The following is a 17,712-nucleotide window of genomic DNA, read 5'->3' on the forward strand; positions in this document are numbered from 1 at the left end:
CCCCCCCCCCCCTCCCCAACCCAACCCCGAGTGTCTGTTCAGTATAGTCCAGAGCTGATAAAGTCACGAGTAGATGCACAAGCATGGCCAAAAACATGTCAGCAATTAAGAATCAAACTTCGAGCCCGATGCGGTAGGGCTTGTACGTATCCATTCCACACCTGGAGAAATCATCGACGTTGTTGAGGACTTGACTTAGAATCCACGTTGTCCATTTGCATCATGCGGTGAAGATGGATCCGCCACATCCAAAAGGAAGGACTTGTGGCCTCTCTCCAATTAAGTAAAATAATCTTTTTTCCCACTGCAAAGGCTTTCCTCACAAACCAGCGGAGACCCGGCCCTCTAACTAGTGTGCTGGGGATACAGTCAAATAGAATCATATATGGAGATAAGGGAAGATTCACATCCAGCAACCCCCGCAAATACTTCACAATTTTCCCCCAATATACTTGGATTCCCGGACATTTCCAAAAAGCATGGAAAATGGTCCCGCAGGGACAAGAGCATCTGGGACAGGACGCAGCCTGTACTAGAGATGTGAATCGGAACCAGAATCGGATCCGATATCAGTTCCGATTCACATCTCTAGCCTGTACCAACTTCGCATGAAATGCAATTTGCGGGGTTACATAAGCTCGGTAAAGCAATTTCAGTTGCATCTCTCTATAATACATATTACTGGTGGTGCCCATCAACATTGTCATACTGGCCTTAATTACTCCAATTGGTACCTGGAACCCCCCATCTCGAGTCCACTTCTCCGCCACACACCTATAGGCCTCATTAGAGGTAACACAACTGAGTCTTTGATAGTATTCTGATAAGGATGGTCCTCGCGGATTACCTAGCTGAAAAAAACGCTCCAGAGCGGGCTGGAACCTTATAAGTTGCCGGGATTGAATGAAAATAGTGACGGAGCTGCATGTACCCAAATAGGTGAGTACCTGGCAACCCATGTTCAGACTGAAGCTCCGCAAAGGAAAAGGGGACCCCAGAGGTATCCGTCAAATGACCCAAAATGGTAATGCCAGCTGTCCGCCAATCCCGAAACACATGGGACTGAGAGCCAGGTGTAAAGTGGGGGTTCCCCATAATAGGTAAGAAAAACGCACTATACGCCGAGATTCCCAATTTCTGTGTTAAATAGCGCCACGCGTGGCGGAGAGGTGCAACGAGCGGGTCTCGGCGAACTGTCTCAGCCAAATCCCTGTTGGGGCACATAAGTACAAAGATTATGTCCAACGGCTCCATCAGTGTTTGTTCCTCTAGCCGCCCAATAAAATTGGAATCCCCTGAGATCCAGTCCCTGACTAATCGTAGGTTCGCTGCTACGGCGTATCGTTGCAGATCTGGCACCCCCATTCCCCCCTTACCCCATTTTAATTGTAGCCATCGCAACGGGATGCGGGCCTTTTTACCCTTCCATAAAAATTTACGTAACAGTGTGTCCAAAGTCCCCAAATCCTTCCGAGCTATTTGAAAGGGAAAATTCTGCAGTATATATAACCATTTAGGCAAGATAATTAGCTTAAAGAGATTAATGCGCCCTCCGAGAGACAAAGGGAGCTCCCGCCAGTTATCCAGTCTATCCCGTGTTAAGTGTAGTAAACGGGTTATGTTGAGGGAATATATGGAAGTCAGGTCTATAGATAAGAAACCCCCCAAATATTTAAGCACAGCGCCAGCCCAGCGTAGGGGAAAGGTCCCCGTCCACCTCTCCTCCAAAGTGGACGGGAAACCTAAGGCTTCCGATTTATCCCAGTTTATGTTCAGACCTGAGAATTCCCCAAAGGCTTGAAATAAGCCCAATAGAGCCGGAAGGGACCTCTCCGGCGACGTGAGAAAACCAAGAATATCATCCGCAAAAGCGGCATATTTAAATATCTCCCGTTTGGTCTGGGAATAAAACTGCAGTCCTCTAATATTAGGGGCCGCCTGCAACGCCAAGAGCAGCGGTTCTACAGTACGCAAAAATAGCAAGAGGGACAAAGGACATCCCTGGCGAGTGCTGCGTCTCACTGATAGAGGGGGGGGGACAGCTCACCATTTACCAATAAACGGGCTTGAGGAGCCGAATATAATAACTGAATCGCCTGAAAGAAAAAGCCTTGAAATCCCATTTCAGTGAGCAAATGAAACAACAGGCCCCACTCAACTCTGTCAAATGCCTTTTCGGCGTCTAGACTGACCACCAAAAAGGGGATATCCGTGCGTTTACACAGGGCCATCGCCACCGCCACCCTCCTAATGTTCGTCAGGGCATACCTTCTTTTAACAAAACCCACCTGACCTGGTTGGATTAACGTAGGTATAGTTGTGCCCAGTCAGTCTGCCAAAATTTTTGCCAGGAACTTATGATCTACATTCAGCAGGGAGATGGGTCTGTACCCCGCCGGTTCCAATGGGTCCTTACCCAGTTTTGGGATTAATGTCACATGGGCGGTATTACCAAATGGAGGAAATGAACCTCTTTGTATCAAATTTGTATATACCAATGGAAGAAGGCCCACCAGGGGTTCCACTAAGCATTGATAGAATTCAGAACTATACCCATCTGGGCCAGGTGTTTTTAAAGTCTTCGCCTACTGAATAACTCTACGAATTTCCTCCGTCTGAATGGGTTCATTCAGCCACCACTGTTGCGCCACAGTCATCGAAGGAATCTTAACCTGGGCAGAGAATTCTTCCCATTTATCCTGAGACCAACCACCAGAGCGATAAAGCTCGGCATAGTATTCTTGGAAAGTGTTTAAAATATCGCTGGTGCTATTAACTATCCGACCTCTCGCTGTGCGCAGTGCTGTGACATGTCTGGAACCCCCAACCAAGCGGACCAGATTCGCCAGCATCTTCCCTGATTTATTACCAAACTGGTATAACTTATATCGATAATAAATAATACTTTTCATTGCCTGCTGGTGAAGCAGGGCATTAATTGCTGTTTGCAAGGATATATAAATAGAACGCCCATGCGCTGATGGGTGAGCTACCAACACCCGCTTAGCTTTTTGCAATTGAGTACTAAGGAGTAGAAGTCTTTTATCCATGGACTTCCTCCTGTGAGCTACATATGAGATGATATCACCCCGTAATACTACCTTTGCTGTGTTCCAAAATAGGACCGGATCCCCCAGATGTTGCTCATTTAATGTCGCAAAATCCTCCCAACGTTCCCTGATGTAAGCCTGAAATGATGGATCCTGTGCTAAGAAATAAGGATATCTCCAATGTCGCCCCTTCGGTTGCGCCGAATTAGCTTTCAACTCTATCCAGATGGGCGCGTGATCAGAAATAAGAACATCCCCAATTCCTGCCTCTGTAACCTGCGAGAAGTATGACGTGCTCACATAGATGTAATCAATCCGAGATTGGGTCGCATGCGCTCTGGCAATATGGGAAAATCCCTTTTCGAAGGGATGGAGTGTCCTCCATGAGTCCACCAAATGTATGGTGTCTTCGAGAGATTGCAAATGTTTACTGAACTGTGCGGTGGTTGGCCCAGCAGATATTCTATCCCAAGCCGGGTCTCTTAATACATTAAAATCCCCCCTTACCGCCAAGTTCTTGTCAAGATAGGGAAGAAGCACCTGTGGCAGAGAGTGATAGAAGACTGCTTGCTGAGTATTAGGGGCGTATACACTACATACCACAATAGGGGTCTGAGGAAGTTCCGCCTCGACAATTAAATATCTACCATTGGGGTCCTTAATCTCATTTAATACCCGCCAAGGGAGGTTCTTCTGAACTAGAATTGCCACCCCCGCCGACTTGGAATTCCCAGATGCAAAATGGACCGCCCCCACCCAGCCCTGTCGCAGTTTCGGATGTTCTGCATCCGTTAGGTGGGTTTCCTGGAGGAACACCAGATCCGCTGATCTGCGCTTTAGGGCCTGTAAAATTTTAAATCTCTTAACTGGTGAATGGATACCACAGACATTCCATGAGATGATCTTAGGCCCTGTATTAGCCATTCTCTGGAACAAAAAACGTGATCACAACAAAGTAGTGTAACAAGAAGACAAGAGAAGGCCGTCCCAGCATAAACCTTCTCCTGGACCACATAGTATCACCAGCCCTTAAACCTTCAAACTTACTGAACTGAGTACCCAACCCAACCCAAAAGAGGAGCATAACCACTAGCCGTCTAGGGTCAGCCCTCCGCCCTCCTCCCCTCCCCCACCCCCCCTGAGCCCCCCCCCTTTCCCTCTCCCCGTAACCGCGTATTCCCAACCCCCCCCCAAATCCGTACAAACCCCAGTCTGGAGATCACTACAATACGCTACCGGCTCCCCCCCCCTTCCCCAGCCCCATCCCCCCCACTGACGCTCTCCCTGAACTGTCTGTTTTTCCTTTTTCTCACACTCCCGACCAAGAGCATCATAAGTGAGGTTAGAACGCTGGAATAAAATTCCATAGCAGAAAACGATATGAGCGGCTCTCAAAATCTGCGTCAGCCTTCCCATAACTAAAAATTAACCCGAACAGTAGAAACGTTCCCCTTCCCCCCACAGTACCTATCTAACATGTAAGCTTTTTATGCAAAGGGCCACCCTGTGCATTCCATTCCCCCCAGTATTAATATAGCAAACTACATCAACATCATAAAGAATTAAACATTGCTAGTGACTATTTGTCTGTCACCGTGACCAGTCCATGTGCTGGGGCTGCGGGAGAACCTCACAATATACCAAGGATCCAGATGACCCGAACTCAGCCCCAGAACTGTTTGCTCTAACTGCCGGGTTCCTCACATATCCGGGCAGCTTGTCACTCAGTCAGATGTGAAGCAGCTATTGTGATGTCTTCATGCAGTAATTCCCCGCCATTCTCAAACGAGTGAATCGCCATACACCTCCGTTCCCCAATGAATATCTCTCAGTCCGGCCGCAGGAGCACTCAGCCTGGCCCGGCATAGTATGCCGATGAAATATGTTTGCATTCATATAGTCCCTTGTATAGCGGAAATCTAGCCGACCCTTGAGGTACCTGGTAAATGAGCCTGATAGCAGGTACAAACTCCGGGATTTTGTTGTGCCAAAAACGCCACATCAACAAGTCAACTGTGGGTAGGAAAGCCCAGGACAACCTCAGCATGTCTGTTTATCACTTACATGAGATCTTGGCAACGGTGGGTCGCAGGGAAACCAACAGACCGCGAAGTTACAGCGGCCATCTTGAACACGTGGCAATCAGTTTTTATGAGCTTCCGGTGATTTTCGGGTGCTTGCTAAAGAGGCGGTAAGTGTGGTGATATATTCCCGCAGTTCTCCGACGCTTGTAAACCAGCGTGGTCCGGTGGGGGTAACGACCCTAACTCGTGCCGGATATATAATCATCGCGCGGTGACCAAGGTTATGCAGTTGAGTGCACAAGGGTGAGAGAGCTCGCCGCTGGGCCGACAAAGCCGCTGAAAAATCCTGAAAAATAAGGATCTTATGTCCATCATAATGTAATGTCTTACCTCCCCGTACGGCACGCAATATCTCCTCCTTATGCACATAATTTAAAATTTTTGCAATCACTACTCTAAGTCGTTCCTGCTGAGGTTTATTAATTCCAAGGCGATGCGCTCTCTCCACCCGCAAGGGTCCTCGCGCCAAATTCAGAGCTAACTCTTTTGTAAGCCAGGATTCAAGCCATTGGGGCAATGGTGAGCCTCCCGTTCATTCAGAGATTCTGGAAGCCCGACGAATCTAAGGTTCGATCTACGGGCCCTGTTCTCTAGGTCTTCGAGTCGGTCTGTGTGTAGTGCCATTGTTTTCTTCAGTGCTTTCAGCTCCACCTGTGCATTTTGGAGGCCATCTTCCGTTTCAGAAATTCTGTGTTCCATATCCCCAAACCGGGCTTCATAGCCCGCAATAGAGGAAGTCAGTTCTCCTAACTGGTTGGAAAGCTTTTTAAATTCCGGCTCTAATGCCTCCACTACTGCAGCTTTTATGTCTGCCCAGTTGGTAGGGACAGGCGAATCAGGCATACCCGGCTCCTCATCCGACACTATGTCAGTAGGCCGCCCCTTGTCTTTTTCTTTTTCTTTGTCTTTCCTCGCTGTCCAAGTTGACATTTCGCAGACAGATGTCACTAGCGGCGTCCCCCACTGTTTTCCTACATTTTAAGTACAAATTTGATGTTTGGGATATGATGGATGAGGCTGGATAAGCGGGATGAGAGCCAGAGAAGAGGAGCTACATCCGCTCTCCTTCACAGCGTCACGTGATCTCCCTACTCTGCTCCTTTTAAAATCAGCCTTGACCAATGTTGGCAGCCAAGCTGAAAAAAAAGGTTACCGCATCAACCCCTTCCACTTTCTCTGGCACTCTAATTATTCTCAGATTGTTATGCTGATCCTGATTTTCCAGGTCGTCTTGTTTCTCAACCGTTCTAACATGTGCGTGCTCCAGGGCCTCTAATCTGTGCCTCGTGATGTTAAGGGACATTTCCATCTCCTCCACCTGTTCAGTAATGTTGTCTAACCACGCTGCGTCTTTCCCCACCGTCAAGACAACCCGCGACATTCGATCGACTACCAACTCCAGCTTCACATCTAGGCTAGCATGGATCTTATCACCAAGCTGTTTGATGGCATCTTTCACTACTTTCACAAACGCACCATCGGCCATGCTGTCTTAATCAGAGGCAGCCTCCTAACTGCAGGCCGCTTTTTCCATTGATGATTTCCTGCAGGTATGTTTAGCGCGCACCACTTGATCCCCCCACAACATTGGCAGGGACTTCTTAGTTGTCTTCTCAGCCATTGCTAAAAATGTGAGCCCCCAAAAAATAGGAGGTTTGGCCGGTATGAAAGGCTCGGGGTCTGGAATTCAAGGGGTTAGCATCTGCTTAGCAACACTGCATCACCTGAAGTCCCGTTTTCTTATTCTTTTTCATGGAAGTATATTTAACAAGTATTGCACAAGGCCTGATTTCCTAAGCTTTTCCCCATAGACACAGAATGGGAAAAAGCCTTAATAAATTACACCCTAAATGGCAGTGCTATATTCATATGTTGGTTGAAAATTCATTGTATAAAATGGATGATGTAAAAAGACCTTGAACTGCAAATTACGTAACTGAGGTTTTAATCATTCACACGTTTACCTTGCGGTTTCTTTCAGTGTTGCACACAAATTTTCACCGACTAGAAATTCAGCTTTCAGCATATTTGGGGTAAGGTTCACTTTTGATTCTGCTTCAGCACTTTCACTATAATATAATAAGGTAAAAGCACTATTAGTTTCTATCTTTTTCATGAATTTGCTTTCTGGAGAAATGGATACATTTCTAAAATCAGAAAAGAAAAATGATAGCCAAACATCCCAATATATTACAATACATTAACTGAGAATGTAATCAGGAATGTTAGATATTTGACTGATGTAAACTTAGTATGAATTAATGCACATCATAATTCAATCATTTTTCTACTAAATATTAAAGTATGAGTTATAGACTCTTCTTTAACTGAATAACTCCCTCCCCCCAAAACTACTTACCTTCCTGATATGATTCCTTTGTCTTTCTCAGTTAATCCGTAAAGCACAGGAGGTCCTTCTTGAGGAAGCAAATCTATACTGAAGGGATCACTCCTGCAGAAACATAACTAATATATATGGGCCTTTAACTTACAGTCTTACCCAGTATTGTATTTCTTATGTTCTTATATATATTATAAAAACCTTTGACTCAGAACTGTTTTATGAGACAGTATTTATTTATTTATTTTATTTATGTATATTCCGCTTTTAGCACTTCAAAGCGGATTACGTTCCAACCTGTAAGCCTGACCAATTTTCTATTGTCAGATAAATCCCACTGGATTTCAACCTGAAATGTTTCCCAGGTAGAGAGTCCATCAAGCTAGGTTGAGAGAACATTGTACAAATCTCATCTTTGTGTGAGTTTCCTTACTCTGAAGGTCATCAAATCTTCACAAGAGTGTACTGTTCTGTTCATACGTCTCACTCTGAATGTCAAAGGGGTCCCTAACCCATACACTACTACTTAAACCTCACCTCGAGTTACTAGTTGGGCCTCATATAGAGGTATTAATACCTAAGTACTATAAGGGACTCATAGGTAGTCTCTCTCTCTCTCTCATAGGTAGTCTCTCTCTCTCTCTCTCTCCCTCCCTCTCCCCCCCTCAGTGGTTGTAGGTAGGAATTGCAACAATTGTGATACTTAGGTGTGTGAAAAAGTTATCACACTCTGTGGTAATACCTATGCAAAGCACTAAGGGGTAGATTTTAAAAAAGTGCGCCTTCGCGTACTTTTGTTGGCGCACCAGGCGCCAACAAAAGTACGCTGGATTTTAGAAGATACGCGCGTAGCCGCGCGTATCTGCTAAAATCCTGGATTGGCGCGCGCAAGGCTGCCGATTTTGGGCAGCCGGCGTGCGCCGAGCCACGCAGCCTGTCTCCGTTCCCTCCAAGGCCGCTCCGAAATCGGAGCGGCCTCGGAGGGAACTCGCTTTCGCCCTCCCCTCACCTTCCCCTCCCTTCCTCTATCTAACCCACCCCCCCGGCCCTATCTAAACCCCCCCCTACCTTTGTCGGGGGATTTACGCCTCCCGGAGGGAGAAGTAAATCCCCGCGCGCCAGCGGGCCGCTAGCGCGCCGAGACGCAACCTGGGGGCGGTTCCGGAGGGCGCGGCCACGCCCCCAGACCGCCCCGGCCGAAACCACGCCGCCGGGCCCGCCCCCGAAACGCCGCGTCCCGCCCCTGAAATGCCGCACCGATCGGCCCCGCCCCCGACACGCCCCCCTCGAAAAACCCCGGGACTTACGCGAGTCCCGGGGCTCTGCGCGCGCCGGCAAGCCTATGGAAAATAGGCACGCCGGCACGCAAGGCCCTGCTCGCGTAAATCCGGGCGGATTTACGCGAGCAGGGCTCTTAAAATCCGCCCCTAAGATAACACACTTTGTGATAAATAGGCTATTACCATAAAACACACCCCTTTTCCTATCGCATGCAATATTTACTGCATTTTGATAAATCTAGGCCTTAGACGGATAACTTTCCTGTTATCCGTCTAAATGGCTTTTCAATATGTACCCCAAAGTTTTTAAATCAAACTGGAATTCTTGAAAATTTGTCATAAAGATGTATGATGATCTATCTTGTCTGCTATTATGAAATATATTTTGTTTATTGTTAGGAAACTTTATTAATAAAATCTGGGTGAATTCTTATTTTTTGTACTCAACAATATTGTTATTTTTGTTGTATTTGGTGTAGGGTGGGGCCTTGAGATAAAGCATGGTAGTTTATTTGTGTAGTCTTACACCAAAGTAGCCGAGGGTAAGAGATTTGGGGGGGGGGGGGATTTATTTTTTAATTAATTAATGTAAAACCATTTCTATACCGTCTTTCACAACAGGAATTGACCAAAACGGTTTACAAATTACCAAAGTAAAAAATAGGAGATAATAACTAAAAAAATAATTAAAATGAGAACTAAAATAAAATAAAAATCATATAGAAATAAACATAACAATAAAAAAGTTTGAGAAAAATACAATTTATAATTTAAACCCTAATTCTAAATATATCTCCTCAAATTATTTAGATTAACTATGCTGAAACTAGCAAAAAAGCAAAAGAAACAATCAGAAAATAACTTAAAATTAAGATTAAAACAAAAATTCCACATAAACAGGATTTTTATTGAACATTAAACAGTATACCAGCAGTGAATCAATTGGATGTGTGAAGTTATTTTTTATTTATTATTTGTTCATTTGTTCTTGTCCTGCAAATGATTCTTTAAACAAGTGCGTTTTTAATGATTTTTTTTAATTCTTTATGATTGGTGATCTGTCTCAGAATATTTGGAAGTGAGTTCCAAAGTAAGGGACCGGCTATGGAAAAGGCTCTTTCTCTTGTTATGTTTAATCTTGCAAGCCTTGCTGGCAGATCTGAGGCTTCTAGTTGGTTTATAAAGCCGCAATGCGGTACATAACCAGGTAGAGTCTTGATTATTTATCGAGTGTATTAAAGATAAGACTTTATACTTAACTCTAAATTTGATTGGAAGCCAATGTAATTTAAACAGAATGGGTGTAATGTGTTGTTTCATTGGAGATCCTGTCAATAAACGAGCTGCAGCATTTTGAATCTGCTGCAGAGGTTTTAGGATGGAATCAGATAGACCTAAATAAAGACTATTACAATAATCCAGTCCAGAAAAAATGAGAGATTGAAGCACTGTTTGAAAATCAGATTTGAATGAGTGGTTTTAATCTTTTTAAAGTATGTAGTTTGAAAAATGAATTTTTTTACTAAATTTGAAATATGCTGCGTTAGCAACAGATTAGTATCTAATTGAATTCCTAAGTTACGAGCTACTCTTTTGACTTCTATTAAGTCATTTCCTAATATAATCAATGGTGGTGGACAATCTACTGGATTTTCTATCACACTTAACAATAAGATCTCTGTTTTTTTAGTATTAAGTTTAAGTCTATTGTGAGTCAACCATTGTTCAATTGTCTTAATATAAATTTTACATACGAAGATCTGTATGTCATCTGCATAAATCTTAAATTGGATGTTTAAGGTAGATAATATTTGACATAACGGTACTACTGGAAAGGGTAAATAACTGTTCCCTATTTATCTGTTCCACTGTATTCAATATTTTATAGCTTTTTACGTATCTCCTCTTAACTGTTTCTTCTTGAGGCTGAAAAACTCTAACCTGTTTAACCTTTTTTCATTGGGGAGCTACATCTCCTTTATCATTTTGGTTACCTACTCTGAATCTTTTCTAGCTCTGTATATCTTTTTTGAGATGGAGCAACAAGAATTGCACAAGATGCGGTGGCACCTTGAATTTATACAAAAGCATTATATACAGTTTTTTCCATTCTTTTCCTTATAATACCTAACAGTCTATCTGCTTTTTTGATCACCACTGCTCACAGAGCAGAGAATGTCAAAGTATTGTCCACAATGACTACAAGATCTTTTTACTGGATGGTGACTCCTAATATGGAATCCAGCATAGTGTAATTATAGTGTTCTCAGCCAGGAGCTAAAGATCGTGTCTCATTTCAGAGCCCAGTATGGTCAGTAGGTGACACTGTTGTGCAATGGCTGAAACTCTCTCTCTCTCATTGAAGCTTTGAATGTTGCCTACATGGCAACCCCAGCTCAGATTAGTCCAGGGTGCAGAAACCAGGCCTGGGAACTGAACCTAGGTCTTCTGCATGAACTAGCTCTAAAGATAGCTTTTAAAATTCAGTTTCTCATTCTGGAGTGTATAGTGCAATATTTTTGTTAAAAGGCTATGGATAAAATTTAAACTTAATTGGGGTCAGCCTGATGGGACATGCAGAAAATTTGGATTTGATTCCTGGGGCCTGGCCAACACTGGGGATACTGTGGAAATAGCATTCACAGCTCCCATGCTCATGCTGACATCTAATGACCAGACTCGGGGTCCACATTAGACTGTTCCTGAGGGAGCTGTGCAGTTCTTGGACCCTGACTGAGGGTCTGAGTAGGGAGGGGGATTATAAATATAGGAGAAAAATCTCCAGGTATTTGCACATGAAGGTTCATACTGTCATGGCCTAATACAGGCCAGTTCTGATTGAGATGGATGCCCAAAAAAGCAGGCAGAAACAGCTGAGCAACCTTCACTTTGGGCCAGATATACTAAAGGATTTTTCTCCACTTTATATCAGTGGGGAAAAAGCTTTGTGTATTTGTAACCTCTTTGAAAACTGTCCCCTTCAAGGAGAAAGTATGTGCTGTCAATAGGGGAGAAAGAGAAGGGGTTTAGGGCAGGCTGACCTGATTTTTACTGCTTTACCCCATATACTTTGCAGGTGCACAGTACATGGGGTAAAGACTCACCATGGCACTAGCTGACCTGCAGATTTTTTAAAGGGAAACTCTGCTAGGGACTTTCCATTTCAAAACTGGCTTGCAGGTCTGCAGGTACAAAGTACCCAAAGCTACAAGAGGCAGTGGGGGTGGGGGGGGGGGGAGGCTGAAAACAGCCTTCCAGATGCAGGAGAGGACTGAAATACAACATTGCTTACCGAAACACTTTATCCCTTGTACATGCTTTGGGTCATTATGCTATCTGTGTTACATCCAGAGCGACATATTTACCTTAGATAACATTAAGAAAACCTGCTTGGACAGCTGCTTTGACGATTTATTACTGGGCACAGGCACAGGCACAGGTAAAGAAGAACAACTATGAAAAGGATCAACAGCTTACAACAAGTAAAACTTTGTAGTTCATTAATAAATAACTAAAGAACCTAAAACCAGATGTGGCACTAGGACTAATGAGAAGTAATCTCTCCAAGGATCCTGTCCATCAAGGAAAGTATACCAGGTACTTTATACTGGGAAATCAATTTTTTTTAATGCCTGGCAGTTTCCTTTTACTCCTGCTCCTTTGAGCTTCCAGCTCAATCAGAATCAGCCCCTGTCGGGGTGCAACACCATGAACCTTCATTCTCAATTACCTAGGGATAGTTTCCTCTTCTTTTCTAGCCCCATCTCAACTCACTGAAACCGGTTTAAAACACTTTTGGGCTCCATACAACACCGGATTTGGAGGCTCCCCCCACCCCCGAAACACACTCATTTTGTGGCAAAGAAAATTCTAATTACATCCTACGTGAGGCTACAAACAAAATGTCATCCCTTACCTGACTGCTCCTGTCGTGACTTTTTCAGCCATCCCCTCTCCTGTTTTTTGCCAAACAAATAGAAAATCTTCACCTTGCAATGCACTTCAGGGCTTCTCCTCATGGAGCAGGGAAAGTTTTGGTACCATTCCAAGCTGCCTTTTTATTTAGTCCCCCAGCAAGGTGGAAGTAGCAGCACAACACCGACACAGGCAACAGCAACACAGGGAGCATTGGGAGCTATATCTCACCATCGCTCCGGGTCAGCCTGCTTGGTGCACCCTAGGCTGGCAGGGCTCAATGCAGTCACACTGATTAATATAGACTTAAATCATCATTGCCATCCTACTTAGCCCAGTCAGTGCAGTGATAGTCTCTGACTAGGGGGGCCTCTGACCTGGGCTTTTTCCATAACTTTGCAATTTGAGGTTCTAAGTCTGGCCACTAGCAGTTGTGCGTTGCACAATGACTGGGACTTCCTTGCCCTGGGGACTACAAATTCTGTCTCCACCGCATACCCATCCTCTGCTAGGTCAGGGAATGGAAGACTTGACCTGGAAATTGAGCCCAGGTGCATCATACGACAGTGTGCAGCACATTGTCATTGAGCTACTGGGCTGGCCTATGCAGTGAAATGACAACCTCACAACAGGAACAAGGCTGCCATTTCTCGCTTTGTCTTACTTCTTCTTCTTCTTTACTTTTGCTCTCCTTTAATGTTATATACAAGGAGCACACAAACTACCTTTCATACTAGTACAGCTGTAATGCAAGTAAATAAAGTAAGAACAAAAAAGGGAGACCAGATTTGCTACAGTAGCTGCAGAGGAATGGCCTCTGCTATTTGTGATGGGTTCTATATTCCAGCCCGGGGAGGTAGAACAAAACTCCCTGGAACCAAAATTCCCAGGAAGGGGGGGGGGGGGAGAGAAAGAGAAAGCAGAGTTGCTTACCTGTAACAGGTGTTCTCACAGGACAGCAGAATGTTAGTCCTCACATATGGGTGACATCATCAGGATGGAGCCCAATCACGAAACACTTTTGTCAAAGTTTCTAGAACTTTGACTGGCACCACTGAGCATGCCCAGCACAGCACCAACCCTGCATCCAGCAGGGGTCCCCCTTCAGTCTCTTTTTTTCCGCGCAGCTTTTGCCACGCGGAGATAGGGGCTCTTTCACGGTTTCCTGACAGGAAAATATTCTTCAGGGAAAAGTTCAAGATTTTCAAAAATTTTCACCCCGGCTGGGGTCCCCCTTGTATACCGTCGATACCCGTGCCCATTCGGTAAGTTTTACTACCTTTTCAGTCGGCTACCGTCGGTTCCAACTTTTAGGCCCGGAGGTCACCGACCACGCTGCGGCCTAAATGTTCGACAGCAATGATGGCGATGGGTTTTTGTAGGTGCCCAGACTGTCCGAGGACAATGTCCATCATTGACCCTCACCAGGTTTGTGTGTTGTGCTTGGGCCCTACCCATGATGTAGATTCATGTACCAACTGCGCCCAAATGACCCATGGGCTCCATCCTGATGATGTCACCCATATTTGAGGTCTGTCCTCCAACCTTCTCCTGTCTTAGACCGCTCCAAGGGTATCACATATGGTGGCAGAATCGGGATTACCTGGTCTAAGCGTCTGCACAGACAGGGACCCACACTAGCAGAAAAAAAATATATTTTTTTTTGGGGCCTGGCTGCAATGGCAGTCACACAGGAGGTTTTTTTTTTGTTTGTTTGTTGGTACCGGCTAAGGAGAGAAGCTCCGCCGGAGGGAGGGAACAGAAGAAGTGAGTTAGAGCTGGTGAAGCAGGCTTTTCTTTTGTTTGGAAGAAAGGGAAAGGTTTCTGGTCTTGAAGGGGCAGGAGCTCAGAATAGCCTCTGCAGAAACCTCACTGAGAAATGGAGCAGCTACTGCAAGCCCTGGTGGAGGGACAGAAACAGCTCCGGGCAGCTGCTCAGACCCAGTATGCACAGCACCAGCAGCTACTGCAACAATTGCAGCAACACCTGGAAGCCCAAGCACAGCTTAACGGTCAATTACTACGAAGGACACCAGCGCCAGGGACCGATGAGGTACATACCGGAACAGAACAGAGTCCAACCCCACCAACATTGGAAATTCGGCTGACAAAGATAGGGCCCCAAGATGGCCTGGAAGCATTCCTGGTCACCTTTGAAAGGGTGGCGGAGGCCATGGCCTGGCCTAGGTCCCAGTGGGCCATGAGAGTGGCCCCACATTTAACCGGTGAGGCCCAGGCCGCATACAGGGCTCTTGACAACCAGCAAGCCCAAGACTATCAGGAAGTCAAGGCTGCCATACTTGATAGACTGGGACTGTCTAAGGAGTCTTATCGGAAACGTTTCAGGGGCTTAACCTTTACACCAGGAGAGAGACCCTGGGTTCTGGCTCAGAAATTAAAGGACCGGTGCTGGCAGTGGCTAGAACCCGATAATAAAAGGGGAGTTGAAGTTGTGGAGACTGCCGAAGGAGAACAGTTTATGGACGTTCTCCCCTCCTGAGTGCGTGAATGGGTGCGGTGACAGACAGTGGTGACCCTGAAGGATGTGGTTTCCCTAGTAGAGCGTTATTTGGATGCTGCAGACACAGGCCGTGGGCTTACTCCAGCAGAGAAGAATTCCCGAATAAAAGGCTTGGAGAAAGAAAGGAGAGAATCGAGGGGCAGAGCCCTAAGCTGCTATATCAGCCGAGAAGTGGAGAGTCTCTTTACCCCACGAGACCCCAACAATGCATTAGAGGAGCCTGAAGGCGGAACGCGTAAACACATAGAAACAGTGAAGCCCAAAGGGACCTGCTTCAACTGTGGAGAGAGGGGTCACTTTGCTCGGGACTGCTATCGAGTGGAGGATGAATGTATGGACATCAATTTGGTGGCCCCTTACTCCTGCTTGTTTGTGGACATTCCCCGCTCGGGGTTTACAACCTTCGTGGTTCCAGTGGAGCTAGATGGCAATTTGACCCAAGCCTTAGTAGACTCGGGAAGTATAAAAACTCTCATTTGGAGGGAACTGGTCAAAAGAACACAGATTGATTATGAACAGTCAGTGACCCTTGCTTGTATACATGGAGACCAGAGACAATGCCCGACCAGTCAGGTCCTATTGAAGACTCCAGTGGAACAAGCGACAGTAGAAGTGGGTATGCTCCCTTGGATACCATATCCGGTGATACTGGGTCGAGATTATCCAGACTTTGGGACTCTTTGGACCCGGCTCATGAAGGGCCCAGATGACTTCAGCGAGGAAGAGACCTCATTTCTGGAGGTCTTTCCGTTAGAAGACCTGGACTTGTATATTAATAATCCTAAGATACCCAAGCCTCGAAGACAATGTAGGATAGAAAAGTATAATTATTCCCAAGGTTTAGAGGAAGTCGTGGAGTTAGAGGGGGCTCCCCAACCCATAGAGTTTCCCTCAGACTGGATAGGTGAGGGAAACCCCGGGAATTTTAGGCAGGTCCAACAAGAAGATGGGACACTAAAAGGGGCCCGGGAGAATATACAGATAATAGATGGGGGAATTAGTCTCTGGGATGGAGGGTCAAAAGCCAGCCCCCACCCCCTTTTTGTACTCAAGAAAAATCTAGTATACAGAGTAGCAAAGGGGAATCTGGAGGGTGAAACAGTTGAGCAGCTTTTGGTTCCCCAGCAGTATCGTCAGCAAGGGTTGTGGCTTGCCATAGTCACCTTTTGGGGGGCCACCTAGGGGAAGAGAAAACATGAGAAAAGATTTTAGCTCAGTTATATTGGCCTGGCTTGTATCGACATGTTCAGGACTATTGTCAGTCCTGCCCTACCTGGCAGCTGACCAGACTGGCAGCAACGCAAGTAGCTCCCCTAGTGCCTATGACAATTATAGAAACACCTTTTAAGAGGGTCGTTATGGACTTGGTAGGCCCCTTAGAGAGGTCTAGCCGTGGAAAAGCAAAATGTTGCTTACCTGTAACAGGTGTTCTCACAGGTCAGCAGGATGTTAGTCCTCACATATGGGTGACATCACAGGATGGAGCCCAATTACGGAACACTTTTCTCAAAGTTCCTAGAACTTTGACTGGCACCTACTGGGCATGCCCAGGATGGCACTATCGCTGCAACGAGCAGGGGTCCCCCTTCAGTCTTGTTTGAAAGCTAAAGTAAGTGCCAAAAATAAAAATAAGAAAACGTAACGAATCCAACACCTCGGGGTGGTGGGTGGGTTTCATGAAGACTAACATCCTGCTGACCTGTGAGAACACATGTTACAGGTAAGCAACATTTTGCTTTTTCACAGGTCAAACAGGATGGTAGTCCTCACATATGGGTGAGTACCGAGCTGAGGATGTCCGAACATGCACCAAATGTACCCAAAGATGTGCAACAGGCACAACAACTGGGGTGGAATTTGGTAGAGGGCATCCTGATCCCTAACGGGTAGGCAGAAGGGTGTTGGTACATCAAGTTGCAAAAAGGTTGCGCAAGACAGATTGGCCAAAGATGGAATCTTGTCTTCCAGCCTTGTCAAGACAATAATGGACAATGAAGGTATGAAGAGAACTCCATGTAGCAGCCCTACAAATATCAGGAAGCGGCACCGAGCGAAGGTGCGCTACAGAAGTTCCCATCCATGGCCCCTGAGCGAGTGTGCTTGAACACGGTCCTGAAGTGGAATGCCTGCCTGCTGATAGCAAAAGGAAATGCAGTCCACTAGCCAGGAGGAGAGAGTCTGCTTACCCATGGGTTGACCCAATCTGATGGAAGCAAAGGAAACAAACAATTGAGTATTTTGCTTATGGGCAGCTGAACGGTCTAGGTAGAATGCTAGAGCCCGTTTGCAGTCGAGGGTATGCAAAGCCTGCTCTCCTGGATTGGAATGGGGCCTGGGAAAGAAGGTGGGTAGTATAATGGATTGATTAATGTGAAACTCCGATACTACCTTGGGTAAGAACTTAGAGTGAGTGCGGAGCACTGCCTGGTCCTGCAGAAGTTTAGTGTAAGGCGGATAGGTAACTAGGGCCTGTAACTCACTAACTCTGTGAGCAGATGTTATTGCCAATAGGAATATTACT

The 17,712-nt window shown here is 45.8% G+C and overlaps 1 protein-coding gene across 1 annotated transcript in view; it reads right to left on the reverse strand.

Moving 5' to 3' along the window:
• Window positions 1-17,712, reverse strand: part of CFAP221 (cilia and flagella associated protein 221) — a 269,346-nt gene that overhangs the window by 33,538 nt on the left and 218,096 nt on the right. The window contains 2 exon segments of the mRNA XM_029605315.1: window positions 7,099-7,203; window positions 7,494-7,586. Coding sequence (XP_029461175.1) covers window positions 7,099-7,203; window positions 7,494-7,586 — 198 coding nt within the window.

The sequence above is a fragment of the Rhinatrema bivittatum genome, chromosome 6, assembly GCF_901001135.1.
Source record: "Rhinatrema bivittatum chromosome 6, aRhiBiv1.1, whole genome shotgun sequence".
Classification (NCBI taxonomy): domain Eukaryota; kingdom Metazoa; phylum Chordata; class Amphibia; order Gymnophiona; family Rhinatrematidae; genus Rhinatrema; species Rhinatrema bivittatum.